The sequence below is a fragment of the Hirundo rustica genome, chromosome 19, assembly GCF_015227805.2.
Source record: "Hirundo rustica isolate bHirRus1 chromosome 19, bHirRus1.pri.v3, whole genome shotgun sequence".
In the NCBI taxonomy this organism is placed as follows: Eukaryota; Metazoa; Chordata; class Aves; order Passeriformes; family Hirundinidae; genus Hirundo; species Hirundo rustica.
Genome location: NC_053468.1, coordinates 10,746,387 through 10,773,240, shown reverse-complemented (window position 1 = coordinate 10,773,240; position 26,854 = coordinate 10,746,387). Strand labels below are relative to the sequence as shown.

The 26,854-nt window shown below is 48.1% G+C and overlaps 1 protein-coding gene across 7 annotated transcripts in view; it reads right to left on the bottom strand.

Moving 5' to 3' along the window:
• TSPOAP1 (TSPO associated protein 1) overlaps positions 1-26,854 on the bottom strand; it is a 66,770-nt gene that overhangs the window by 14,860 nt on the left and 25,056 nt on the right. For 5 of the 7 annotated variants that reach the window (XM_040082153.2, XM_040082154.2, XM_040082155.2 and 2 more), the window contains 16 exons: positions 26,402-26,491; positions 25,546-25,668; positions 25,069-25,173; positions 24,286-24,336; positions 18,526-18,709; positions 18,005-18,225; positions 15,292-15,401; positions 13,387-13,496; positions 11,194-12,009; positions 10,575-10,726; positions 8,583-9,155; positions 6,168-6,464; positions 5,711-5,890; positions 1,401-2,528; positions 666-792; positions 374-525 (listed from right to left, as the gene is read on the bottom strand). In XM_040082153.2, coding sequence (XP_039938087.1) covers positions 374-525; positions 666-792; positions 1,401-2,528; positions 5,711-5,890; positions 6,168-6,464; positions 8,583-9,155; positions 10,575-10,726; positions 11,194-12,009; positions 13,387-13,496; positions 15,292-15,401; positions 18,005-18,225; positions 18,526-18,709; positions 24,286-24,336; positions 25,069-25,173; positions 25,546-25,668; positions 26,402-26,491 — 4,419 coding nt within the window. The remainder of the gene's footprint in view (positions 1-373; positions 526-665; positions 793-1,400; positions 2,529-5,710; positions 5,891-6,167; positions 6,465-8,582; positions 9,156-10,574; positions 10,727-11,193; positions 12,010-13,386; positions 13,497-15,291; positions 15,402-18,004; positions 18,226-18,525; positions 18,710-24,285; positions 24,337-25,068; positions 25,174-25,545; positions 25,669-26,401; positions 26,492-26,854) is intronic. The other 2 variants (XM_040082160.2, XM_040082159.2) reach the window with 2 other exon arrangements.

The following is a 26,854-nucleotide window of genomic DNA, read 5'->3' as shown; positions in this document are numbered from 1 at the left end:
TATACTGCTGTGACTGAGCTGCACAAAGAAAGAATCATGGAATATCCTGAGCTGGAAGAGACTCCCAAAGATCACCCAGTCCAGCCCCTGACCCTGCACACACACCCCAACAATCCCACCCGCGCATCTCTGGGAGTGGCACCCAAATGCTCCTGGAGATCTGGCAGCCTTGGGGATGTGCCCATTCCCTTTCCCAAAATCCATCCTAACCCTCCCTGACACAGCTCTAGCCATTCCATAAGGTCACCAGACAGAAGATATTAGCATCTGCCCCGCTACTTCACTCGTGAAGAAGCTGTAGACCTCCCAAGGTTTACGCTGGCCCTTGAACACCAGACAGATCCATAGGGTAGGAGATTCACTAAGTTCTTACTTTCAGGATCTGCCCCTCCTTAAATGGGAGCTCCTCTTCTGCTGCATCAGGATTAGGAGACATGGAGACAGGATCGTAGTCAAAGAGAGCCACAAAGATCCGAACGTCATCATCTCTGCCGGAGCTCTCGGGAGCAGTGCTCTTTGGAGGGCCTGTGCACAGAAGGGCCATAGCAGAGAGAAGGTCAGCCCTGCCCCAGCCCTGCGTGGCCCAGGCACTGCCTGCCAGCCTCTCCCAAGCCATCCCCAGGAACTTCCATCTCTCCTGCTGCCCACCTCTCTCCCCTGCTCACCTGGACTAGAGAGCAAAAGTTTCTGCATTTGGCTTCTTCTTACGCCCTTGCTCCGTCTCCTGCTAGGAGCCTGCCAAGTGGCTGTGCTGGGCAGCTCCGGGCCCCTGGAATCTTTATGACTGGATATCTGCAATTGGAACCACCAGAGAATTAGTAGCAGACTCTGCCTTCCAACTCCCTGAACAGCGCTCAGCCCAAACGCACTCCACAAAGAGCAGTGCATCCAAATGCAACATTCCTCTTCCGGGACACTCTAGAGCTGGAAAGACCAAGGGAGTTGGAAAACAGAACTGAGAACAGGCAGGCACCTTGCCAGGCACCAGTGAAGATCCCCTTGGTGAGGGTAAAGATGCAGGAAAGAGCATTTCGAGGGGAGGCAATGACATTACAGTCAGCAGCTACACAAAGCTTTCACCAATCTGCTTATTGCAACCGGGGTTTTCGTTTGGGTCCCGCACCCTCCTGCCGTGGGGAGGGAGACCCAGTGTGAAAAGGAATACTGCATCAGTGACACTTGGTCAGGGAGCAGGAAAAGCAGAAGCAGCTACTACAAGAAAAGCCACGGAGCAGCACAGAACTACAGAATCTCTTAGATATTCTTCCAGACAATCCTAGAGGACAGTCCTTTCTCTGGACAACACTGAACAAAGCAAGATACAGACAGGCCAGCGAAGCAGAGGGAAGCCAGCGCCACTGCAAGCCGCTTCAAAGCCAGAACAGGAAAAGTCACCCAACCCTTTTTTGCAAGGAGGTGCTACGTATCCCCTTCGAAGAATGTTCGAGCCTCCGTCTCCAGCCAGCTGACTTACAGTCCAACTCCCAGCCCTGCTCCTCAGAACTGCTCTCACACCTTGGCGCTTCCTTCTCCCGGCAGAAGAATTGTAGGTGCCGGCTCGGAGACCCGGCCCACTCCATACCCTGCTCTTCCATCATCTCCAGCCTGGTCAGGTCCCTTCTGCCACCTGGGTGGGCAACCTCAGACTGACTGGGACAATCACTCCAGTCCCCCTGGCTGCTCTGGGACCTCTCTGGCCACAGCCTGCTCTCTGGGGAGGATGCACAGGTTGAATCCTGATCATCTTCGGAGTCATATTCAACGTCTATTTCCAGGCTCCTGGGGCTGGGGCAGTGCACTGCCATCACAGCAGGTTCTGTCCCCACTGATCTCATGGCTCTTGGGGCTTTTTTCCGTAAGGTGCCTTGTCTGGCCCGGCTGAACAAATCCAACCCCTCCTTCCCTCCAGCACTACTGACAACATCCAGCTCCTCCCTGAGACTGGGAGCTCTGTATAACCCACTCCCCATCTGGCTGTAGTTGCCCAGCAGACGACTGCAGTGCTCTGTAAGATCATTCTGTCTCTTCCTACTCATCTCAGGCCGACTCCAGATCTTCTCTCGATAATTATTTCCCTTCTTCTTGCTCCAAGAGGGACTTGTCCCACTCCCAGACTTTGGATCGTTCTCCTGAGAGCCCCAGTTCCAGTGTGCCTTCTTTTGACTGAAAGCTAGCTGGCCAAAGGCAGGATTTGCATGGTCTGCATCTGCTCTGCTCTCCTTAGCACTGTGCTCCCCCTGTGGAGTCTGAACAGACACATCTATGGAGGTGTTATTCCCATCTTCCTTTGGAAATGGCTCCTTGCTGTTGGGTGGTTTCTCTGTTCCTCCTGAACGGTATGTTTGTGTTTCCAAGGAGTCTTGAGGGTCTGTCTTTTCTTCTCTAACACCCTTCTCATCCTCGTCTTCATCCTCATCCTCAGTCACTTCAGGGATGCTGAACAACTTCTTGCAGTGGCTCTTCTGAAGCGGGAGCTCCAGGATCCTCTCCAGAATCTCCTCATCGCTGTCAGTATCACAAAGATCCATCTGTACCCAGACCCCGAGAAAAGCCACAGCCAGGACAAGCAAAGGAAAAAAGAGAGGAAATAAACATTAAAACAAGAGGCAAAGTGACCCTGATTCCCTCCCAGCAGAGCAGGATGGAGTGGTGGCTGCAGCAAAGCAAGGGGAGGGGGCAGAGGGAGCGATGGATCTTCTGGCAAAAGTAATCAGATGAACCAGCAATGCGGGGGGAAGCGAGGAAAGCAAATGCATGGAGGAGCTCCCTCCCAGCCTCTCCTGTACACACACAGTTACCTGCAGCACCTCTCATCCTGCCACAGGAATGATTCCCCATGGCTTGGCACCCTCGGGATGGGACGGGGCAGGAGAGGCACCGTCCCTCCACGGCAGAGTTGAGTGGCCTCTTCTGTCCACAGGGCTGAGCCTCAGCCTGTGCTCACCCATGGACCCACGGGTCCCCCTGAGCTCTGTCCTCTCCCTGGAGCACAGGGAACAGCCTTGTGCTGAAGGACACCCCTTGGACATGTTGCAGCCTGGGCCCCTCCCATCTCCTAGCAAAGTGCAGCCCTACTGCAGGTTCCTGTCTGCAAATCCAGGAGCAGAGTTACCACAAAAAAAAAAAAAAAAAAAAGGAAAACCCTTTACCTCAAAGGGCCACACAGACATGAGTTTCACTTACAGATGGGTGAGAGCCTACCAGGTTACAGAAAATTTTGGGGACAACACTGCTGAATTTTAAAATTTGTTGTGGATCAACTGTAGAATTTATGGGTATCTTCCTTATTACATTAGCACCAACATAAAAAGTAAAATCCCAGGTGCATAATGTCATTTTGGAGGTAAGATAACCCTGGAAGTCTCTTGTTCAACTTCCCTGACAAGTTACACCATTATGTGTTCTAAAGGCACTTACAAATAGCTTACAAAGCATGTGTAGCTACTGACATTTTAATCTACAGCCATGGGCAGGTCTGTTCAGAGATAATTAAAAACTGAACCACAGTGTGGGAAAAACAAAGGTGGCTGCAAGCTGTCTACTGCTACTTCCAATCTCTATAGCTTTTTCCAAGCAAAGGTTGGTCTTGAATTATATTTAGAACTAGTTGAAGGGGCCTCCAGAGGTCTCCAATTCAGTCCCTTAATTGCAGCAGGACTGTTGCCAACAATAAATCCATGTCTTTGCTTAGATGAGGTTTGGAAACACCAAAGAATGGAGATCCTGAACCCTCTGGGGACCAGTCCCAAGGCCGCACCGCCCTCCTGGGAAAGAGGTGTGAACTCATCTGCAACGTGAACATCCCAAAAAACAGCTCATGATTTCTGCCTCTTTTAATGTATCATCTTCAAAACCAAGAAGACTTTAGTTCTCATCCTTTTAACCATCATGCAAATAGTTACAGGCAGTTACAAAACCTCCCACTCAACTCCTCTAGACCAAAAACCCCTCAATTTTCTCAAACTCCCTTTACAGAACACATGCTCAAAGCTCCCGCCTTGTTAGCACCAATTAAGAATATGGAGAATTCTTAAATACAATTCATAAAATAAGTTCAGTAAGACTTCTTTTAGCTGTTTGCAAAGTTGTGGCTTCTGCTTCGGGATTTTAATGTAATAAATTGTTTCAGCAATTAAACAACTCATTTGAGGATAAACATTTTAAAAGCAGCACCCCTCTGTGTTTTCATCCCCTGGATCCTTAAAGAGTTGGCTGAGGAGTCTTGAGGTAATAGAAAATTTAGCTAAATATGCAGAATCCTAGAAAAGAGCCCCATTCCAGTCATATCCCCTTCAATACATAAGGTAGTAACAGGAGCTCTGTGCCCTAAAGCTTCCCGCCCCTCATGTCCTCTCACGATTCAGCATCTCGTCACCCTCACTCTGACACTGCCAGCACAGAAAACAACCACTTTATCCAGTCAAGAAGCACCAGTTTGTTCAGCTCAACAGGACATAAGCAGGGTTTTGGCGCTTCTTTTCAGGAAAAAAAAAAATAAAAAAAAATCCAACCAAATAAAAACATTAAGGCATATAAAACACCCAGAAAAAAAAAAACAAAAAAAAACCCAAAAAACCCACAACAGTGTTCTTGATTGCACTTATTTCCTTCCTTCTCTTTCCAGGAAACTTGTTTTTCTTCCATTTTTCCCAGTCCAATCCCAACAACTGGAAGCCCTTCCAAAACCTTCAGAGGCAGCCCCAGCCCCTCCAGCCACCAGGCTCTCCGAGGGCTTCTGATGTGCTGTGCTGCAGGTCCAATCCCTCACCTGGGAAGAAGAAGCCTCTTCAGAAGGAAAAAAGGAAATTTATTCCAGAGTCACTACATTGCCTGCTACCATGTAGTGCTCAGCAGCCCCACCCCTGCAGACCGGCAGCCACACAGGGCACCATCAACTACAGATGTTCTTCGGTCACATGAAAAATTAAAGAGAGGCTGCTTTCTTGCCATCCAGGCATATCACATTTCCTGCAAAGCTTTTTGATTTTCCAGTCTCTCACCCTCAGCGTTTTCCCTCATGGACATTCATTCCAACTGCTGTAATCTGTATGGTTACACACCAGTTCCAGGCCGTGCAGCTGGAATCACATTCCCTCAGGTGCATTCAGACCAGCTTTAACTCTTTGAGCATGAATTAAGCTGGTCACTTACAGCTCAGCCCAGGCAGGATTTCATCCCTTGCAGCATTTGAACTGTTAAGCCACAGCTCTGCTCCTACATGCCATCCCTGGTTACAGAAAGCACCAAAGCCTAAGCCAAATAATCACAGAATCAGGGAATATCTTGAATGGGAAGTGGCCCAGAAGGACTGAGGCGAACTCCTGACCCTGCACAGGACACCCCAACCCCAACTGTGCCTGAGAGTGTTGACTGTCCCCTGTTTACTATTCTGTGTTAAGAACTCAATCAATACCATTGATTTTAACCCTGGATTTTAAACTTCACATCACATCACATCACATCACATCACATCACATCACATCACATCGTGTGTTTTTCCAATTAATTAAACCCTTGCTCCATTCATTATAAACAAACACCCTTCCCTGTCCCAAAGATCTTGTGTTTTTACTACCTTGAGCCAACACTGGGAATAAAAGCAGAGTAGCAGGACCTCAGGAAAGGCTCAGCCCATCCCCTCCTCCTGTGAGCTGATGGCATGGGATGGCTGCACTGGCGCTCCCCACAAGCAGCACTCAGGACAAGTTACCTTTTCCCCATTCTCCTGGGAACATGGCTCTCTCTGGTCCCATTTCTTCTCTTCCAGAGCTTCTGAAGACAGCTCATCTTCTTCCTCCTCTTCCAAAATATCCGAAAGGTCAGAACTCCGGTTGTGCTCAGTGAAAAGGGTCAGCTGTCGGCGGCCCATTTCCAACAGTTTTTCTTCTTGCTGTTGAAAAGCAAAACACATTTTGTCAGTTCCCCCAGACTCTATGTCAGCAACAAAGGAGCATTTTTCCTTTCTCTGAGCACATACACAGCCCAGGTGTGGTAGGAAAGGAAGTGGGCAGTACCCGAGGGAGTGACTGGCATGTGTGGACACACACCACCATCAGCCTCGCTTCACAGCCTGCAAAACAGCACTGCCTAGGGCTGGAAAACTCGGGAGGTCAAGTACAGTTCACATCCCTCCATAGGCACACACATGCAACCAAGGTTAAACAAACCTCTCTTTTCACTCTGGACACTTCTTTCATCACCTCCTTGCCAAGAGACAACCTCGGGAAGTCTTGGCAGCTGCTCCCACTTGTGTTTCCGTCTTGGAAGGTGTCCTGCGTCCCCCCAGCCTGGCTGGGGGAGGACAGGGGCTCTAGGCTCAGGTGCTTCTCTGCCTCTCTCTCCATGTCAGCACTGGGACCTTTGGGTGCCTCCTCCACAGAGCACACCTGGCAGGTTTCTGTTTGGAGCTTCACCCCACTGTTGGTGAGGCTTCCCAGCTCTGGTGCTGTTCTTGATTGCTCCATCTGGGAAACAAACCAACAGTGAAATCAAGGGGAGGTGTCTCAGACTACTTATGCACCAGAATGGAATCTTACAACCCCAAATTCTTTGACCCTCTGATGTGTTCTTTCCTGTAGGCATATGAATATTTTGGCAGGCAACTTGCAGCTGGGAATGTTGGCCAGCCCTGGAACAAACCCCTCCCTGTCCTCAGGTCCCAGGAGACACACAGTGCGCCCATTGCTGCAGCTGAGAGTAACAAGTTTCAGAGCAGAAAGAAGAGCCCAAGTTATGACCTTGTTGGTCATTTCCCACTGTCATCTGCCAGAGGAATGGCCTAGACACCACCAGGCACATTGGCTTGAGCTGGAGATGAGGATACTTCTCCAGGACTTCCTGGGGTGTGAAGAAAAGGGGAATTAATGAAGAATAATATACACAGAGAGTACAACAAGGTCCTGATTGGGTCACCTAGTGAGAACTAAAGAAAAGTCTTCTCCTGTATTCCACCCAGTCCAAGAAAACCTCTGAGAGATGAAGAAACAGAGCTCTAGAAACAAGTAGAGTAAGGCAGGTGGGCCTTCATCAATCCCATCTCTCTCTTACTCTAACCAAGGGAGCCTCCTTGCATTTTGCAGTGGAGCACAACCATGTCCTTATGTACCAGGTATTCTTTAAAAACACCGAAGGATCAGACCCCAGGGGCATCGGGACATTGCAGTGTCAAGTTTCTCAATGCCCCCTGGGCTCAGACAGAAGTCCTGATCTCATGCCCAATCTCACAGCTCAGATTTCCTGCCTGTTTCCCTTTGCTGACAGTCAAGTGAAGAGACACACCTCAAGCGAGAAGGATGTTTTGCATCCTTCTTGTCTCCATTTCACTGGTCTCCACAAAGGAGGCAGAGCAAGCACCACAAGTGCAGCCATCTACACCAGACATCTGAATGTCTGGAGGCAACAATGCTGGAAACAGGTGAAGTGCAGTAAGAGGCTCACAGAAAAACAAGAAAATCTGGGCTGGAACTGAAACCACTGGCTGAGATATCATTCTCACAGAAACCTCCTGGCACACAACAAACATCTGAAGCTGGGACAAATACACCAGGAGACTCCTCATCCCTGGAAGTGTTCAAGGCCAGGCTGGATGGGGCTTGGAGGAGTCTGGCCTAATGGAAGGTGTCCCTGTCATGCACCAGGTGATCTCTAATATGCCTTCACACCCCAACCATTCCATGATTCTATGAAATGTGGGTAAATGAATCCAGCAGTTGACCCATGGTACTGTGAGCTGCAAATGACCAGAAGCTGATCCAACTGAAATTTTGCACGCAACATCTCAGTTCTTCTGGGTATTGAGCTGGCCTTTTGGCTTGGGCCCACCATGCTGCTGTTGCTTCAGCAATTCCCAGAAGTCTCAGCCTAACTCTGAGCCTTCACAAGGTCACACCACCATGATTAATAAAATTGTGCTGAATTTAACAGTTTGAAGCACTCCCATGAGTTTTGATGTCAGAAGTCAGAATGGGAAATAGATCCTTTTCTCTGATGTAACACATCCCACACCAGGAGGGGCCACTTCCCCGTGGTCACAGAGCAATCATTCACCATCGTTATATGGCTCTCAGACATCCTCACCACCGTCCTAAAAGAACTCTGAAAGCACTCACCCACCCTACTGGGAATTCCACTGGGAATTTCACTCATCCACTGGGAACTCCAAATAGCCAGTGTCAGATCAGTTTTGCCAGTTCTGCAGCCACAGCTGCCTCACTCTGCCATCCACTAAGGTGCTCTACCACAGTCTTGTGCCATTCCACCAAACTGGAGAAGGTCTCTTCAAGTCAGAGAGCACAGCAATGCCAGACTAACATGAGAACATCCTTTTAACCTTTTAGCTCTGCAAATTCTTCCCTTCCTCACTCTGTTCCTCATCTGCTAGCAAACAGAATCAAGAGGTGAGCTGCATCTCCCAGATACACGAGCAGCCAAAATTCACCAATAGTTTGCCACCACTGGATGATGGCCCAGAGGCAACACTGTGTCACAGAAGGGCGCTCAGTGCCACCTTGTTCCACTCCTCAAAAAGGATCCATTGCCCTTCCCTGCAAACCCGGCACTGGGCAGGAGATGTAAGCACTTACCTGCTCCTCTGTCCCTTCACCCGGCTGCTGCAATCCCAGTTCCTGGGAAGGGCCAGGCTCCATGCCCTGCCCTGGGAGCACTGTGCCAGCCTGCTGGGGAGGCACACTCAGGCATTTCTTGTCTCCCACAGTGTTTGACCCCTGTGGGGAAGTGCCTGGAGCCTGCACCAAGGAAGCAGTAGGCGAGGGGAGGTGTGGTGGGGAAGAGGCTTTCTCTGTCAGGGGCTGTGCTGAGCCGACAGGACCGGAGGAGGGATCAGTCAATTTGGCATCTGAGCTCTCAGCAAGAAGTTTCTGTCGGAGTGGGAGCGTGGGCGTGTGCTGCGGGCTGCGGGCAGGCAGCGAGGCCCTGGGGCCCCCCCGGGGCAGTCTGGAGGGGCCAGTGGTGCACACAGGGGAAGCGCACTGGGAGGAGCGCAGCAGGACCGAGGACATCTGGGCTGGAACTGAATCCATGGACTCCCCATACTGAGACATCGTCCTCACAGAAACCTCACGGCACACCTGGAACATCTGAAGCTGGGACAAATCCACCAGGACACTCCCAGCTGTTGGAGAAGTAACTTCTATCACCTGTAAGCAGAAGAACAGGAAAGAATTATTTATTGCACGCAGCTCCGTCCTCATGAGAAGAACAATTCCCAACCCAAAGCTGTGCAGAATACCCACCCTTCTGCACAGTATCTGGGAAAGACGAACAGTTAAAAAGAAATTTGAGAAACTGAAAAGTCTACAAAATATTAATATATTCACTCCTACTCCAGATTTTAGCCCTCCTTGTTTCTTAAGCTTTAAAGAGCTTTCCCCTTTTTTAGGCCACTCTTTTGACTACCTTCCCAGACTCCTCCTCTTTTTTTGACCTGTGAAGAAGAAAAAGCATTGCAACAACAAAAGAGCAACACAGCATCATTCTGTTTTGCACTGTGCTCCTTCAAACAACATCATGTGTGTACAAGACGACAGGACACTTTTAATACAGCGTGGATGTGCTGTATGAGTAACAGTACTGAACCCTGGGGTGTTTGTATGTTAAAACCATTCAATGGTTTGGGTTGGAAGGGACCTTAAAAACCAATTCGCTCCAGTCCCTGCCATGGGCAGGGACATCTTCCACTTGGAGCACCCCAGACTGCTCCAAGCTCTGTCCAAACAGGCTTTGGACACTGCCAGGGCTGGGGCAGTCAAAGCTTCTTTGGACAATCTGTGCCAGGGCCTCATTACCCTCACAGGGAACAATTTCTTCCCAATCACATCCATCCCTGCCCTCTGGCAGTGGAAGCCATTCCCTGTGTCCTGTCCCTCCAGCCCTTGTCCCCAGTCCCCCTCCAGCTCTCCTGGAGCCCCTTTAGGCTCTGGAAGGGGCTCTGAGGTCTCCCTGGAGCCTTCTCTTCTCCAGGTGAACACCCCCAGATCTGCCTCTAGAGCAGAGAGGCTCCAGCCCTTGAAGCATCTCCATGGCCTCATCTGGACTCGCTCCAGCAGCTCCACATCCCTCTAATGTTGGGGGCCCCAGAGCTGGAGGCAGCTCTGCAGGCAGCGTCTCACCTAAGCATGGCAGAGGGGCAGATTCCCCCCCTTACCATTCTGCCTACGCTGTAGGGATGCCAACTTTATGCTGGATCACTACACCTCACTCTTCACATTCAAGAGAAAGCCCCAGGTGGTGGCTGTGTACTTGTCCTCGTCCTCTGTCCACACCCCAGGGCCTCACTGTTGGCCAAAGGCTCAGGTCAGTGCCTGGGCTGAACAGAGGAGGCTGTTTTGCTGCATGAGGGTCCTGCTCCAGGAGCACCTCCAAAATCTGGACAGATGTCTTTTGCGGTGTGCAGCACACAGCCCAACCAATGTCCCTTCTCAGATGTTACTCTTTTCCAGGCCAAGGACTGTCACTGTTTCCTCAGGACACCTTCCTGGATCCAGCTTTCCATGTCTTAAGGTTTGACACTTCGTGCCACGCTGGCAGCAGCCCCAGTCCCCCCGCACAGCCAGTACCTTCTGTCCATCCGCGTACACAGCGTAGCCAGTGACTCGGACCCCGTTGGAAGATCCCTCAGCATCAATGGTGACAGGTAACCAGCTGATAACCAGGATACCTGGAGAGGGACCAGCTTCCACCTGGACATCCAAAGGAGCATCAGGTGTGCCTGTGAGAGACCAAACACAATTTCCTCTTGCTTGTCTGGCTACAGCATAAAGCTCAACACTGCTTAGAATCAAAGAGCAAACTCCCAATTAGACTTGTCCCTGCAGAACTGAACTACAACAGCCAGGCCAGTCCTGGAAAATGACAGACAGAACCAGAGAAAATAAGGTGCTCTTGTTCTGTGAAAGCTTTAATGCACAGAAGACAGAACTTTGCAAAAGTAGCTGAGGCCAAGATGCAGCAACCCTTGGAGCAAGGTCATGGCAAACCATCTCTTCCCTGCCCAACCAGCAAATGAAAGCAAAAAGGATAATAAAATTTTAAAATAAAGCAAGAAAACCATTAACACAAAACAGTGCAGCGCCTCAGGCTTTGGGGACCTAATCAAAGCTGCTTCCCTTTGCCCCATGGCTTTCCAGCAAAGGACCAGCTGAGCATAACCTCTCCACGTGCAGAGGCCTGCGGTACCTGCTAGAGGGGTAGTGAAGTGTATCACAGCTGAGTCCTGCTCCTGCCCCTTAGGCACCTCTTCCCAAGGAGTTTTCATGGGCCGGGCCTCCAGCTTGGCCACATACTGGGTGCTGGGCTGCAGGTTGCGGAAGGTGTACCAGTACACGCCCGGCTTGGTCACATCACACTCCTGCCCGTTGAGATACACCCCATGGCTGTAGTTGCTGTTACAGGGAAGCCACGTGACCTCTGCTGACGTGGCTGTGACACTTCTGACTTTGAGCATTGTCGGTGCCATGCCAAAATCCTGCCCCACAAAGAAAGTGCAGCGCAGTCTATCAGAGCTGCCACGCTCTGTCACCGTCTGCACGGACACGCGGTAAGCCCTGCTGTGTAAATCCAGCTTTTCTATCACTGCTTTGGTCTGAAAGCCACTCTTCACGTTCTGACGTAGCTCTTCATCCACATAGATGTTGTAGCTTTGTATCTCTGGGCAGCCAGCTGGCAAAAGAGGTGGTTCCCAGCCTACAACTATGCTCCTGGCAAGCTGCTTGATAAGAGTCAGTTTTCTTGGATAAGGCACTGCTGTGTGACTAATGGGTTCCTCCTGGTCTCCTTCTCCTCTGCTGGCCAGCAGGCTGATGCTACTCTCTTCAATGGACAACTCACTCTTATCTCCACTGCTGGTGCTTGCACTGACCAAACTTTTCTCCTGGTATGAGCTATGGGTGAGATCATTCAGCTCCGGAGGCAGAAATGTCATGAGGTCATCATCTGCAACTTGCTCAACAAAATTGGAGGGGACCAGCCCTCGCCGGCCATCCATCAGCTCTCCTAAATAAAAAACAAGACACCCGTTACCACTGCTCCTGCCACTGAGCCTTCCAGATCAGCTGTGAGGACTATGGGACAACGTCTATGCCAGAGTACAACTGCTCTGCAGTCAGGAGTAGAAAAAACGTCAGAGATGATTTCCTGATTTTAGGGCTTCCCTGGTTAGGTCCCAATGGACACAGTGAGCAATCTCACTGTTCCACACATTTCAGAGCCAACTAAGTAAAAATTTGGACTGTGTAATTAGCTAAAGGCTTTCCCCTTCTTCATTATCCCATTCTTGCTCATCACAGCTCTCTCACTAACGTTTTATCCTTCCCGAACTATGCAGATGGGTTTTACATCTCCTGCCAGCCATACAGATTTGGGGTTTGCAGTACTTCCTCAAGAAAGTCCATCTTTCCAGCTGGGTATTTAGCTTTGGACATCCTTTTAGCTCCCTCCTTTCTTAAGTTAACTCGCGTACTAATGGTGTCCCAAAAAGACTTGTGGGGACAACAGATACACAGCACTTGGTCTGTGCAGACCCATCAAACCACAGATGAGCAGCACACAGGGACAGTGCTGCCTTCCCCCTTCCAAATCCTACCCACAGCAAATCAACTGAAAGCAGGGGAAGCAGAAAAGGTTAGTAAGGGATAACCTTTTTAAACAATAAACAAACAAATAAATTATAAGCTTGGGAATAGAAAGAAAGAAAAATGAGGCAGAGCAGTCACAGAGCAAGCAGTGCAACACACATGCATTTGTTTCAGCTCTTGCAAAACACCTCAGGAAATCAGGAACCATCACCCCTTAAGCAAGCGGCTCCACAAAGAAAACTCAGCACAAATTTACCGCCCCCAAAAGCTTGGTTTTAATTCCATCCACCCCCTAATCAACCAGGATCATGCTTGCAAAGGGGCCAAAACAGAAACGCCGTGTGATACCACTGAGGGTCACAATTGTAGTTTGGGTTGATTACTGTATCCCCTCTCTGCCAAAAGAGCATGAGGCAATGGAGCCCATCACCTGCAGCAGTTCCTGGCTCACTACAGTCACTAGAGACTGAAGGGGCTGAACATGTTCCTCTCCATGGCAAGGGAGGAACCATATGGGGGTTGAAACCATTGGGGATGAAACCTGGAACTTGCTGAAAAGTAGTGGCAAAATTTCCACTGAAATCACTAGACCGGGATTTCATAGCTTAGACTTAATTTATTCATAACATAAATAAAGCCATTTCCAACAGGATCCACTCGTCCTTCTAACAAACTAACTTTGGGCAGAAACTCTTTACTTTGTGGTTTCAAGATTTGCTAAATTTCTCTCTCATTTTCTGGAGAGAGATCAACTCTCCACAGCAGTTCAGTCACATTTCATTTTACTAAAACACACCTTCAAAGAAGCCATCTTCATCCATGTCTCCATAGATGTAAATATATTCTCCAGCAGTCAATGGAAGCTCTGCCTCTGGATTTTCATTAGGTCCATCAAAAGGATTGTAGCTGAAATATTTACAATTAGAAAACAATTTGTATAGGAACCTTCCCAGCAACACATTACAGCTGTGATGCTGACAAGCTGTCAATTCACTGGGAATGCATCCACTTTGCCAAGCAGCAGATTCCATGGACAAAGTTCAAGACTGTAGTTTACATACAAAAATATTTAATACAAGTAATTTCTGAGGAGCAGAACAGATGTTTTGTGACATCCAAAGGAACAGGGGTATGAGGATGCTGAGGGGACTGGAGCATCTCTCTGAGGGCAGGCTGAGGGAGCTAGGCCTATTCAGCCTGGAGAAGAGTCAACAGAAAGTGGATTTTATCAATGCACAGGTATGTTTAGGGTGGGTGTCAAGATGAGGGGCCAGACGCTTTCCACTGGTGCCCAGCAACAGGACAAGGGGCAGTGGGCACAAACAAATAGGAAATTCCACCTGAGCCGGAGGAAAAACTTCTTTGAGGTTGTGCAAACACTGGAATAGGCTGAACAGAGAGACTGTGGTGTCTCCCCCAACTCTAACCCTACATTTTAAACAGCACTCCAAAAACTTCACCAGAAAGAAAGTTAGAAGTACATTGGTGATATGGATTGGACTCCAGGAGTTCTAACCTGCCCAGGGATCCTCAAACTAATCAGAGGGTCTCATTTCTCAGGAAAATGCCTCATGAAAAACTTTTATCTTTATAAACACCTACTGCCAATTCCTGCTCTTTACCCCTTAAAAGGGATTTCATCATACTAAAGCAATGTTTACCTCTCTGTGACATGACTGAGACCTTAAGGGCCCAAGACTGACATGAAGACACAGACCACATTTGATGTGCCGCTCACAAGCACAGAATCATCGCCGTTCTTTTCCTCCCAATTCCCAATGGAAAAGCTGAAGGATAAGTAATACACCAAACTGTAGCAACCTGGGCTTGACCATGATGGCTCAGTGAATGGCAAGAGTTATCAAAATAATCTGGGTTTATTCTGTGCTTTTTTTTTTTTTTTTTTAAACTATAAAAATTACATCCAAAAACATTTTGGCCAAAAATTTCAGGGATTCTAAGCTGAAATTTTCTTAGTTGTTGGAATAAGATTTCTTGGAGAAAACTTATTGCACTATTCTGAAAAAATAGACAATTCAATGAATGTCAGGTTGAACTAATTTTCAACAGAGAACAATATTCAAAGTTTTACACAGTGCTGTTCACTGAACACCTACTGAGCTTAATGTGCTTTTGCTGAGCTAAGCCTGGATGCAGCAACTAACAGGTCTCAAATGATGGAACGGTTTGAGTCAGAACGGACCCTAAAGCTCATCTCATTCCACCCCCTCCATGGGCAGGGACACCTTCCACCATCTCAGGGTGCTCCCAAGTCCTGTCCAACCTGGCCTTGGACACTTCAAGGGATCCAGGAGCAGCCACAGCTTCTCTGGGCACCCTGTGCCAGCGCTTCTCCACCCTCCCAGGGAACAATTCTTTCCCAATATCCCATCTAACCCTGCTCTCTGGCAGTGGGAAGCCACTCCCTTGTCCTGTCACTCCAGGCCTTGTCCCAAGTCCTTCTCCAGCTCTCCTGGAGCCACTTATGCACTGGAAGGAGCTCTAAGGTCTCCCCAGAGCCTTCTCTTCTTCAGGCTAGATATCCTCAGCTCTCCTGGTGTGAAAATCCCATGGAGAAATAAAAGGTTTAACCTACTATTATCCATTCCTAACAGTGGTTAATCCTAGAGAAGATTGTGAAGTAGGGATCTGTGGATAACCTGTGTAACTTCACAGAGGACAAGCAATGATCACTCAGTACCTGTACCGAGCTAAGAACACCTGGAGCTTTGCAGGGCCTTGGCTGCCTGGCTCTGGCATGAGGGAGATGCTGTCAACATCCAGTTCTTCCATTTCACTTGCAGTGTCCACCTAAAAATGTTAAAGATAAGGATCTCAGTAAAGGAATACTCAGAGTGCTTGTACATAGCAAACATATTCTCTAAACTCACGGCTGGAGTCAGTCTGGCTCCTGGGCTAAGGACCATCTCTGAGAATGACTTTTTAGGTGAGGAAGTAGTAATAAGAGGCAACAGCCCCAAGTTGGAGCTTCAGGGCTTCCAGCCAGGTATCAGCAAAAAACTCCTTGCCCAGGTGGGTGATACAGCCTTGGGAAAAGTTTCCAGAGCTGGAGGATTGCCATTCTTGAAGAACTTGTAGCCTGAGCTCACCAAAGCCATGGCCACACTGATCTAGAGCTGGTGACAGTCCCACTGGAGCAGGAGATTGGACTAGAGGCTCTGGAAACTTCTTCCACCCCACACATCCATAATTCAATTATGTTGATTTCTTGCTACCTCTAAATGGTAGCTGCGCTTGTGTGCAACATGAATGTGCAAAGGAGCTCTGTTGGATGTTGGGGTCTTTAACTGCTTCTGTCCTCTCCAACACCTGTAGATGTTCTGTAGGATATCTGTGTACTTTAGACAGAGAACTTTGATTGGAACTTTTGAATTTAGCTGGCTCTGCTAGCAGCAAATGCTGAATGAAGTATAAGAGTCAGGGCAGCAGGAAGCTCCCCTTCCTGTTACAGCCTCTCCTTTTCTAGCCAGCAGCTCCTTCTGCATTTCCTAAACTGAAGGCTGCACCTTCCAGGCATTTGGTGCCTACTAGCAAAGCACCTTTGAGAAATTTCTCTCAGCTGTTTAGATCCCAGTGAAATTTTGGGATTTTACATCCAGTGGCAATGGGTTGTGTAATGCAACCCTTCTTCTTGAGGCAATGCACTCCCTAGGGTTTACCTGAACTTGTGCCAATGAACCAATTCAAGATGCCTTTTTAAAGCAGACCTCATGGCAAAGGTATTTTTGATGAAGACCCATTGCAGGCACCAGAACACAAAGTATTTTTTCTAATACATGAAGAGTATTAGAGTCAATCTTGGGAAGAGGTCAGAGCACCTTTTCAAGGTACTGTAGCTCTTGAAATGCAATCCTGCCCCATGTCCCTGGAGAACAAACACCTGTAACATGCAAATGAAGGGGGTCAGCCTGGAATGTTCCCACAACTATGTGCTGTGGAAGCACTCCAGCCATTGGCTCTTTTCCAAGGGTCCCCCACTGATCTCTGCAGGCAACTATCTCTCCAGGGAGGCACAGTGGCTTCCAGGTTTCTCTTGAAATAAAAAGTAGGCATTTTTTTCTGCTATAGAATTGCTAACAGTTCCATACCTGTTCCTCCCCAGGTGTGACCTTCACTTTGAATATGGCACTTCCCTGAGCTCTTACACAGTGGGAGGCTCTGCCTGGCACTGAAGCAGCCCTTCATTGTGGGTGTCCTGACCTGGGCACCCCAGCACTCCAGTGGCTTTATTGCTCAGGAAACCCCAAAAGAACAAAAGGTGCTCCTCAGGCCACCACACCTGGCCCTGCTCACAGCACTGCTCAGTCCTAAACTGTACCCTCAAGTGATGCCTAGGAGAGAGCATCAACCCCTGCTAAAGTGAACCCCGCACCACCACGAAGGGGCTCCTGGGGAGAAGAAGCAACAACCATCAAGGAGATCTTGATGACATGCACATGCAAAGTCTGTTAGTTCCATCCCTCTTAGCACAAACTTGCTATCTTCTCATGGTTTCTTTCACCAGGCAATAGCTTAGTAATCAAAAACACCAGACAAGAAGTTTGAGTTCCTCATTCACAGCTCAAGGCCAAAAATAGTCTGGACACAGTTTTTCCCCATGTTAAAAATTCCCATTTGTAGCCTTTATGTGTTTTAGTAGCAGCTGAGATCCACAAGGAAGCTTAGCAAGAGCTATCTCACCCATCCCATCCCATCCCATCCCATCCCATCCCATCCCATCCCATCCCATCCCATCCCATCCCATCCCATCCCATCCCATCCCACCCCTCCAAGCTTCCAGACACTGTCTAACCAGCTGTTTCCTTCATGAACCACAGCAATATATTCAAAAGAGCATTACAGACATAGCATCAAAGGTAATATCGTATTTTCCTACAGTTTTTCTCTTGTTTATCCCATTTTCTTCAGGCAGCCAGAAGGGAATGAATGCAACCTCACTGGTGAATGCATGTAACCTTACTGGGGAATGGATGTAACCTTACTGGGGAATGGATGCAAGTTGACTGGTGCTCTCAGCAATGCATTTATTCCCTTCTGGCTGGAAAGCACAGGCAGCAGAGGGGACTCATGTGGGAATACAGCTTGGAAGCAGGACTCAAAGTACTGCTGAATTCACTATACAGAAGTAGATGTGCTAGAGGGCTACAAGCCCTGGTAAGCCAAGGCAAGACCCTGAAGGAGGAAAAGATCAGGGTGTGTGTATGTATGCAAGACAGCACAGGCCTGTACAAGTCTGTACTAGCCCATAGCTAAGCAATGTTACTAAGAAACATAGATATTGTTGTTATGCTTAAAAGGTATATAAACCAACAGTGTGTTTAATAAAATCGGCTTCACGATGCAAACCAGGGGGACCCCATCTCTTCAATCGCCTGACAGACTCCCATACTGACCTCTGGAGTTGGGCAGGATTTTGTGCTGTTCTGCATGGATTCAGATTTTGAAGAGCTGGACTGAGACTCCCCTTTCTTGGATTGTTTCTGACCACTGGTGGGAGCAGCCGGGGAGCCCATGGTGGTGTCTGGCCCTCGCTGTGACAGGTCCAGCTCATCACTCCCTTCATTGTGAACCTTTTTTGTGCTCTGATGGGGGAGCACGCCAGGAACAGCTGACTCTGCAATAAAATCAGCTGTCCATTAGTTACAGCCACAGGCAGGATACAGGACCAGCAACAAGCATCCCAGGGAGCAGCCCAAGTGTCTACAAACGTGCCTCGTTCAACAGACTGGACACCTGAGCTCTCCCTGGCCATAGAAACGCCAACTTCTCTTTACAAAATGAACCCAAAGTATTTACAATAGGGACAGACAAGCCAAAATTGCACGAAACATTTGTATTATCTCCTTCAGTCATTTTCATTTACATAAATATCAACCCATTTGTCAAAGGCCTCTCAGGCACATCCAGCACTTACCCTTCTCCCAGCAGGGCTGCGGAGCGGAGCTGCACAGAGCAAGGGGCAGCTCCGAAGTCACCAGAGTGGAGGTGAGAAGGTCGATTTTTCCTGTTTGAAGCCGGAATTGTTGAAGTTCCTGCGACAGGAGGCTGAACTGCTCTGTTTGACTGCGACACTGGTCTTCCAGATCCTTCACTCGGGCCTGCCAGCAGAGAACAAGGTGAGGAACAAACCCCTGTCAAAACACCAACAGGTTCCAAACAGGATTTGCTTTTGCTGCATCTTTTCCCAGACTCTGGGGAGCTAAAGGATGCTTTTAAATGCCCTGCCTCAGAACAGTCATTAGAAACTGGCAGGCTCACACCTCTACTTATCTTAGAAAAGCTGAGATTCATCATCTCTGAGGAAGCTGACTACAAATCCCCTTAGGACTTATCCCTAAAATTCTGGGTTTGAACTTCAATAACCTCTCTCAGCTCCTGCACAAGATCAGATGAGATAGGTCAGAGATAAATAATCCTTAAAAAGATTCAAAAGGCTTTGCATGGTTTTTGGAGCATTAAAATCACGTCTCCAAAAGGAATTACTCTCCCAGCTTTGTCCATCACTCCAGAGGCTCCAGCAAGCTCCCAAAACCTTAACCTGACCTCCCCACCATTCCAGGCAGGACTACCAGCTGTGCCTCCAGACCTTGGCTCTTCCAGGCACTAGGAAGGGCAGAGAGCACAGGAGACCGTGTTGGAGAACTCTCCTTTGATGTAGAAAGCCCAGGCACTTTCCCTCCTGGTCCTACGGGGATGATTTACTCCAGGCAAATACATGCTGAGGACAAGCTACACCTCAGCAAGATGAGGTGCCAAGGAGCCTTGGGCAACACTATGGAGAGGGAAGGACATTCCTGCTAGAGAACCATTTGTATTTTCCCATATTCTCTTTCTACCATCTCTAGAAATTCCCCTTACAAAAAACCTGATTTCTGGCTCTGTTTACACATCCCTGCACAAGTCCAAAGGTGCTCTAATGAAAACCTGGTAAAGTCTCTCAAGTTTGGCAAGAACTACCTCTGAACTGAATTCAGATGCCAGCACTAACTTCCAGAAGCGTCTGTGCTATCCACTTGCTCAGAGTCAACTCTTTGTTTACTAAGTCACAGTGCACAGGATTCCTCTGCTGTTATGAGTGTTTGAATTTACTTACAGTTTGAATTTTTCACATAAAGACTTCTCCCCTACAACATTACATCTTAATAGAGAAAAGAAACCCTCAACAGTAAGAACAGTTGCACTGAATCAAAGGAGGGCTTCCTCAAGTCCAATATCCATCCCTGATGCCACCTTGGGACAGAGCCTACAACAACAGACAGGTACAGAATGACTGCAGGACCAGAGGGGGATTTCCTGTCTTCTCTGGAGACATGAAGCAGCAGATGCATCCGGATATTGTGTTTAATAGCATCATAATAGTACCTCATCCTGTAAATTCATAAACCACAGTTTAAATCCATTCACACTGGCAGCCAAGCCTACAGCCCGGATTATTAACAGTTTAATCCTAAAACACCTAATTAGTTAGGTGCCTTTTCAATCAGTCAATTCCAAACAACATACAAACATGCCTTAAGTACTACTGCCACATCATACACAAGGTGTACTTCTAGCAGCTACTTGCAGGGGACCGCAGACAGCTGGGAAGCAACAGGTTTCCACGGCAGTGTTGGGAGGCAGGAGGATAAGGAAGAGGAGGCCCAAGGATGTGGCCAGGAGGTTCAGGGAACCAGCTGAAATCAAGCTCCAGACACAGAGAAGACTTCTGTGTCTGTGCCCAACCCAATATGGGGAGAAAGAGGAGTCTCCCACAACTGGGTCTGGACTTCCAGAAGAGGCTGCAAGAGCAGGAGCAGAGCTTCGTGGGGTCAGTTTAACCACCAACTCAGGAAGTGATTCTCCACACCCATCCTCTAAGACACTCTCATTCTTGACTGGTCTGCTCCACTTCTCCAGATCATGCTCTCCTTTCAGATGTCCCGTTCCCTTTCTCCATAACTTCTGCTATGTAGTTTTGAGATCAGAGAATCCCCATTTTGCTAGAAGGGAATTCTACAGGTCTGCAGTCCAAGCTCTTGCTAAAAGCAGGCCTGATGCTAAAGGAATTAAAGGAACATCTGTAACTCCCTATCAGTGTGGGTGCAACTTCTACAGGATGTGAGCATACCCCAATAAAGTCCTTTCCTGAGAGTTTCCACCACCTTACTGCTTTTTTGACCAACTTGTGGCTGACTTTTTTTTTTTTAAATCCCCTACCTCCAACCCTGCACCTCCTGTGCCAGCAGGGAATTCTGAGCCCACCACCAGGCATGTTTAGTCCCTGCTTTCTCTCCTCTGTGTCCCTTTGCACAGGCAGTGTCACCTGCATCTTATCTCCCCATCCCTCCTGAGATCTCTGCCACATTGGAGGGTTTTAGAGAAGTCTTCTACCAGCTACAAAGCCCAGCACTTCTATACCAGCCTTCTTTCCAAAGCACCTGTGAACAGGTCAGCTAGCACAGCTCCCAGGCTGGAACTTCATTAGTTACCACCACTTCTGGGAAAACTATTATCCACAATCTCCGCTTCCCACCTTCCACCCAATTACAAAGCCAGCAGGACCAGTCTTCTCCACAACACTCATTTGCAATGGTAACACCACTGCCTTTGGGGTTTGAAGGAAACATTTCACTCTTGGACTGCAAAGACACTTAAATGTGGAGAAGGAGCACAGATGGACAATTCTGAACATCTGGAAGTGCCACAAAAAGTAAGCTCCTAATTCTAATTGGTTAAGAAAGCAAGGCACTTAAAGAGAAAAGCAGCTGCTCCATCAAACTCGTAGTGGGAGCTCCTTTAATTACATTTATTTCTTGGCAGTAACACTCTTGCAATCTTTTCCAGAGTATAGTTAAAACAAGAATATCAAGCAACTATCAAAGTCAGAACAGACGGAAAAAACGTCCTGTTTGACAGCATTAGAGCAGTACCTGCATGCAATCCAAAGTACTCTGGGAGCAAGAAGAAAAGCAAAAAGAGGTATCAAACCACGTCAGCAGTTACATTACAACACTCTGCCAAAGATAACCCAACCCTCGGTCTGAATGGAATTGTTTTCTCATCAAATTAGTGTCTGCCTTGTTCCATACTGAGATTCCCACCTCACTGCCAGAAGCACATGCTTACGAAACAAAAGCTAAATCCTACACACCAAATGCATGAATAAGATAACCAGGCAATTTTGAGGGCCTCCAAATCACAGTGTGCTTTGAGATAAATTACAATATGCTTAGAGTGGCTGCCAAATTTCAAGCCCCCTTTTCTGAGCACATTGCATCCACTGCAAAATGAATGGAATGGACATTTTGTGCCAAGACCTTTCCCCAGGTCTGAGATCACGGAGTTCTGGGAGTCAAAGCACAGCTCAGAGCCTGGCTCTGACAGGATCTTAAGCAGCTGATAGCCTGCTCAGTCCTGTATCCTTGCTCCTAGGCCAGGGAAAACAAGCGAAGTTGAGCTCTGGTCCCCTCATTTCTGGATTCCTGGAAGGAGGCTGTCTCCTTTTGTATCTATGCAGTGCCAAAGGCAGTTGAAATCTTGTCTCATGTACTTTGGAACCCCTGAACTCCTTCATTCCCACAACCATAACCCTCAAGCTTTTCTTCCTAAGCTAAGACGGTGCTTCTCTCCATGGCATTTCTACACACACCCCATTCCATCCTCTCCTCATCCCTGTCACTGCCTTATCTCAGAACTACAGAACACCTGAGGCTGAATCCCCTGGAGCACTGGGATCACCTGATCCAAGCCCTCAGCTGAGAGCTGGTTGGCTGCCTAGAGCTCTGTCCAGTTCTGAACATCTCCAAGGAGAGAGACTCCACTGACTAATGACAATCATGGGACAAAACTCTTCAAACAGGAAAATGGACTACACTCATTCTTCACTAGTATCACATCAAAAAGCAATTCAAGCACATGTAAAAAAGACAATATATAATACAGGTATCTTAAACCCCCCAACTATGCCATACATTGATGTTCTGGAATGACTATGATCATAATTAAGTAATTTAAATGTCTGTTGCTCTGCATTAAACTGGATTTTAATGACAGTTCCTGTTTCTTTGGTCCATTTTAAAAAATTCAGGGTCAGGTTGAATTGGGCTCTGAGAAATCTGGTCTAGTGGAAGGTGTGTGTCCCTGCCTATAGCAGGAGGTGGAACTGGATGAACTTTAAAGTCCCTTCCAACCCAAACCATTCGATGATTCTGTGATCTCTGTACCAGTAACATGAAAGCAAGAATATTTAACTGATAAGACCCTTGCAGAGGAACATTACCTTCAAACACAGAATAAGAGGACTGTCTCTTTCTTCCTTTGCACAGGAAGATGTCTGTTTTAAACTTAAGTAGCTTCTCCAACCCTTCACTGAGTTAGTTCAGAAAATGTTTGGCAAACATCAAAGAATCATCAAATCCCAGAATGGAAGGGACCTTAAAGCTCAGCTTGTTCCATGGGCAGGGACACTTTTTACTAGACCAGGTTGCTCCAATGGCCTTGAAACAGAACCACAACAACACTTCCTCCCCCTAAAGGCTGCTCAGAATCCATCTAAACACCAGCTGATGTACAGCAGCACCTGACCCCATCTCCGCAGCCAAACACAGAGGTCCCCAAAGGGATGTGGCAAGGGCACAAGATATAATGTCACATCCCCCATTACTCACCAAGTCTGCAACATTTCAATCCTGTTCAGCAGGAGCCCGGCACTCTTAGGCTCTACAGCTCAGACACTGGCCAGGCCCCATCCAAAGTTGTTGCTATTTGCAATCACGGAGCAATCTCCTCCATCAAGGACACTTCCCATCTGCATCGACAGGCCAGGGCTCCCAAGAACCACAGAGCTGCACAGCAGTGGGCACAGAGAATTCACTCTGCCAGCCCTGACTGTCACCACTGGAGACAGGAGCATGGCCCCAAGAGATCTCACTGTCTGGGGGTAGAGTAAGACCTTCTGTTCATCTCAGATATTTCAGTGCTCAGAAAACCTCTGAGAGAGCAGAAGATGCTCCCCTTGCCAGCACACCCAACTCCACCCTCTGGCAGTCACTAATTTGTCACATCAAGTGCCAGGGTTTGGTGCTGTGCCTTTGCAGCTCCAGGAATCCAAGGTTTTCTTTAAAGTCACCCTGTCAGTGATCTGATGCCAATCAACCTCAAAGCAGTGCTCAGCACATTTGCCAGGCTGCGCCAGAACACTGTCAGCCACCAGCTAAAGCACATTCCCTGTGTGCATGTCAGAGAAAATGGGACAAGGGAGCTACCTCAAGCTTCACCACTCCTTATGCTCTGGTTTTCCTATTTTTACCTAATAATTTTTTCTTATTTTTTCCCTAATAAAACAAAGCACACATACACAAGAGAAATTTTAAATCCCATGGACACAAGTATTCTCCTTTCACATGATGCTGGAAAATGGAACAGGCAGATCTGAGTTTGATTACTAAATGCACCCCTAAAAGAGTTTTTGGGCATGATCTGAATGAGGTAACCTATCTAAGGACTGAGCAGGCCAGGATATAATTCCCTGAACTTTGACCCAAATACTACCTTCACTGAAGCAACATGTTGCATCCCATCAAGGCACTACAGCATTTTGCTCAAGAACCAACAAAACCCAGGGCACCTGAACTGATTATAAACAAAAGGTGCCAAATCTGGACCCACTAATGCCTCTTCTTTCTTTCTGTCTTACCTCCAGAAGATGTACTGCTCCCTCATGCTCCTTTCTTGCCTCTGCCTGCGCCTAAGGAAAAATAAGGAAGGGAGCAAATCAGAAAGTAGCCAACCTGAGTTCACTTCTACTGTCATCCTACCTTGGTAGTCCATTGCAGACTGGAGTTCCAGTCTGGTGAGGAGTAGGTGAAGGAGCTGGGAAGGGGGATCAGGCTGGAGAAAAGGCGGCTCAGGGGCGACCTTCTGGCTCTGCACAACTCCCTGACAGAAGGGTGCTGCCAGAGGGGGGTCAGGCTCTGCTCCCAGGGAGCAAGGGACAGGATAAGGGGAAATGGCATCAAGCTGTGCCAGGGCAAGGTCAGGCTGAATATTAAGAAAATTTCTTTACAGTCTCTGGCACAGACTGCCCAGCACAGTGCTGAAGTCACTATCCCTGGGGCAGTTTAACAGCTGTGCAGATGTGGCTCTTGGGGACACAGATCAGTGGTGGCCTTGCAGTGCTGGGGGAATAGATGGACTCGATCCTGGAGGGCTTTTCCAGTCTTACTGATTCCATGATTTTATTATTTAAACCACTGTACAGTCTGGAAACATCTCTGGGTTCTGGACATACAGAAGTGAGAGGTCAGAACTGATATTCACAAGCAAAGCCCTTCACTTTGCTCAAGTACCAGAGTTCATCTGGACTCAGACACTCTTACCTTGTAAACTCACATCTACCTCCTCCATGCACACCTCCAAAGGAAACAAGGTGCAGGAGTCCATTCAGAGAGGAAAACGTCCCCCGTCACAGCCCACGTACCTGCTGCAACCGCCGGACCTCCTCCTGCTTCTCCTGCAGGACTAGCAGCGCTTCCTTGTGCTCCACTTCCAGCTGCTGCCTCCGCTCAGCCACATTTCTCATGTGCTGCAGGACAAGGCACACACAGCTGAGGGGTGACACCACTGAAGCCCTGTCCCGTGTTCTACCAACGGCCACAAAGCCAAACCAGGGCCTGTATTTCATGGCATCATTGCACAAAGTAATAAATTCCCATCACAAGGCAGAGCAACACTGTCACAGAAAACCTTCAAATCAGTGATGGCCACCTTATCTCCCACCCAAATCCCTAAAGCAGCCTTTCCAAAGCACCTCTGTCCAGGATTCTGCAGCAGCAGAATTCCCACTGGAAGCACAGAGACAAAAGAACGACCAAAAAAGGCAAACAGACAACCAGTGCCATTCAAAGGCAGCAGTAGGTGTTTGGACAGTCCTTCCAGCCATGTGGATCCTACCGACCTTCAGCACCTGCTCTAGATTCTCCAGCTTGGTTTGGAGTCCTTGATTCGTCCGAATTACTGAATCCCGCTCCTGAGTCACTAAAACAACCTGCAGTTTCAGGTCAGCATTCTCAGATTGAACCTGAAGGGAAAGGATTTTCAGTGAGCACAAGCAGCCATAGGTGTTCCTCATAAAAACAACAGAGACCAGTTTACTTCTGTGTTTTCTGTTGGCAATGATACCAAAATCAGGAACCCCCTCTCCCTCAGGTTTTCACTTAAAACAAATAAATGAGCATTTGTATCAGGCCTCAATGTGTAACACTTAATTTGCACACTGATTCTCTCCCTAGATTCATCTGCCCTCCCCTTTTGCAAGGGGGAAGAGACCGAGATAGGAACAGGCTACATAATGAAGAGATAAAGAAAAAAACAAGCACAAGATCTCTAAGTATTTTTAATCCTGCATTATAGGATTAAACACAGAGAGCAGGACAGAAAATTCAGTAGCCTGATGAAATCATCTTTGTCTCCTCCACTTACCACAAGAAATTTTTGGTTCCAGGGTGCACGATGGCTTGGCACCTACCAGCAAAACAAGCAAAGACAAAATTTCCACCTATGGCAGCTATTAAATATGTAGGCAGCCTTATGCATGGTGGCAAACTGACACATGGGATTGACAACCCTTCCACGTTAGATTTGTCCAGAGAAGAAGCTGGGAACAGAAGCCCATATCAACACATGATGATTACTGAGCTGGAAACTTGAGAACAGCATGTTCTTCTCAGTAGAGTTTTGCAGAAGCCAATGCTGCCAGCCTCACAAAGACCTGTCCTGCCCTTTTATCTGTCCTGCTCACCCAGCCCTTTTACCTGTCCTGCCCATCCAGCCTTCTCATTCAGCTGCAAGTTCTCTTCGGCCAGTCGTGCATTTTCACTCTGCACCTCCTGCAGTTGGATTTCCTGTCCAGAAAGAGCAGGAATTACACCAAGGCCCTCTGTCTAATTCCCCCAGAATTATCCTGCAGCGCAGCTCCACTGCTCCTGTTTCCTGATGGTGCAAGATGCTGGTGGGATGCTGCTCGAGAGCTGGGAAATAACAGTGAGCAGCACTGCTCAAACAGAAACCAGCCCCGGGCCAGATGATGGGGCTGGACCTGGATGACCTCTAAGGTCTCTTCCAACCCAAACCAGTCTGTGATCTCTCCAGCAAAGCAAAGCAGAAACAGAAGAGAGAAATACAGATGTTCTGCTATGAGCTGCAAAACCTCCCCAGAACGAAGCAGGATTTCAGCCAACAAGAAGCATAAGAAAATGACGGTGGGA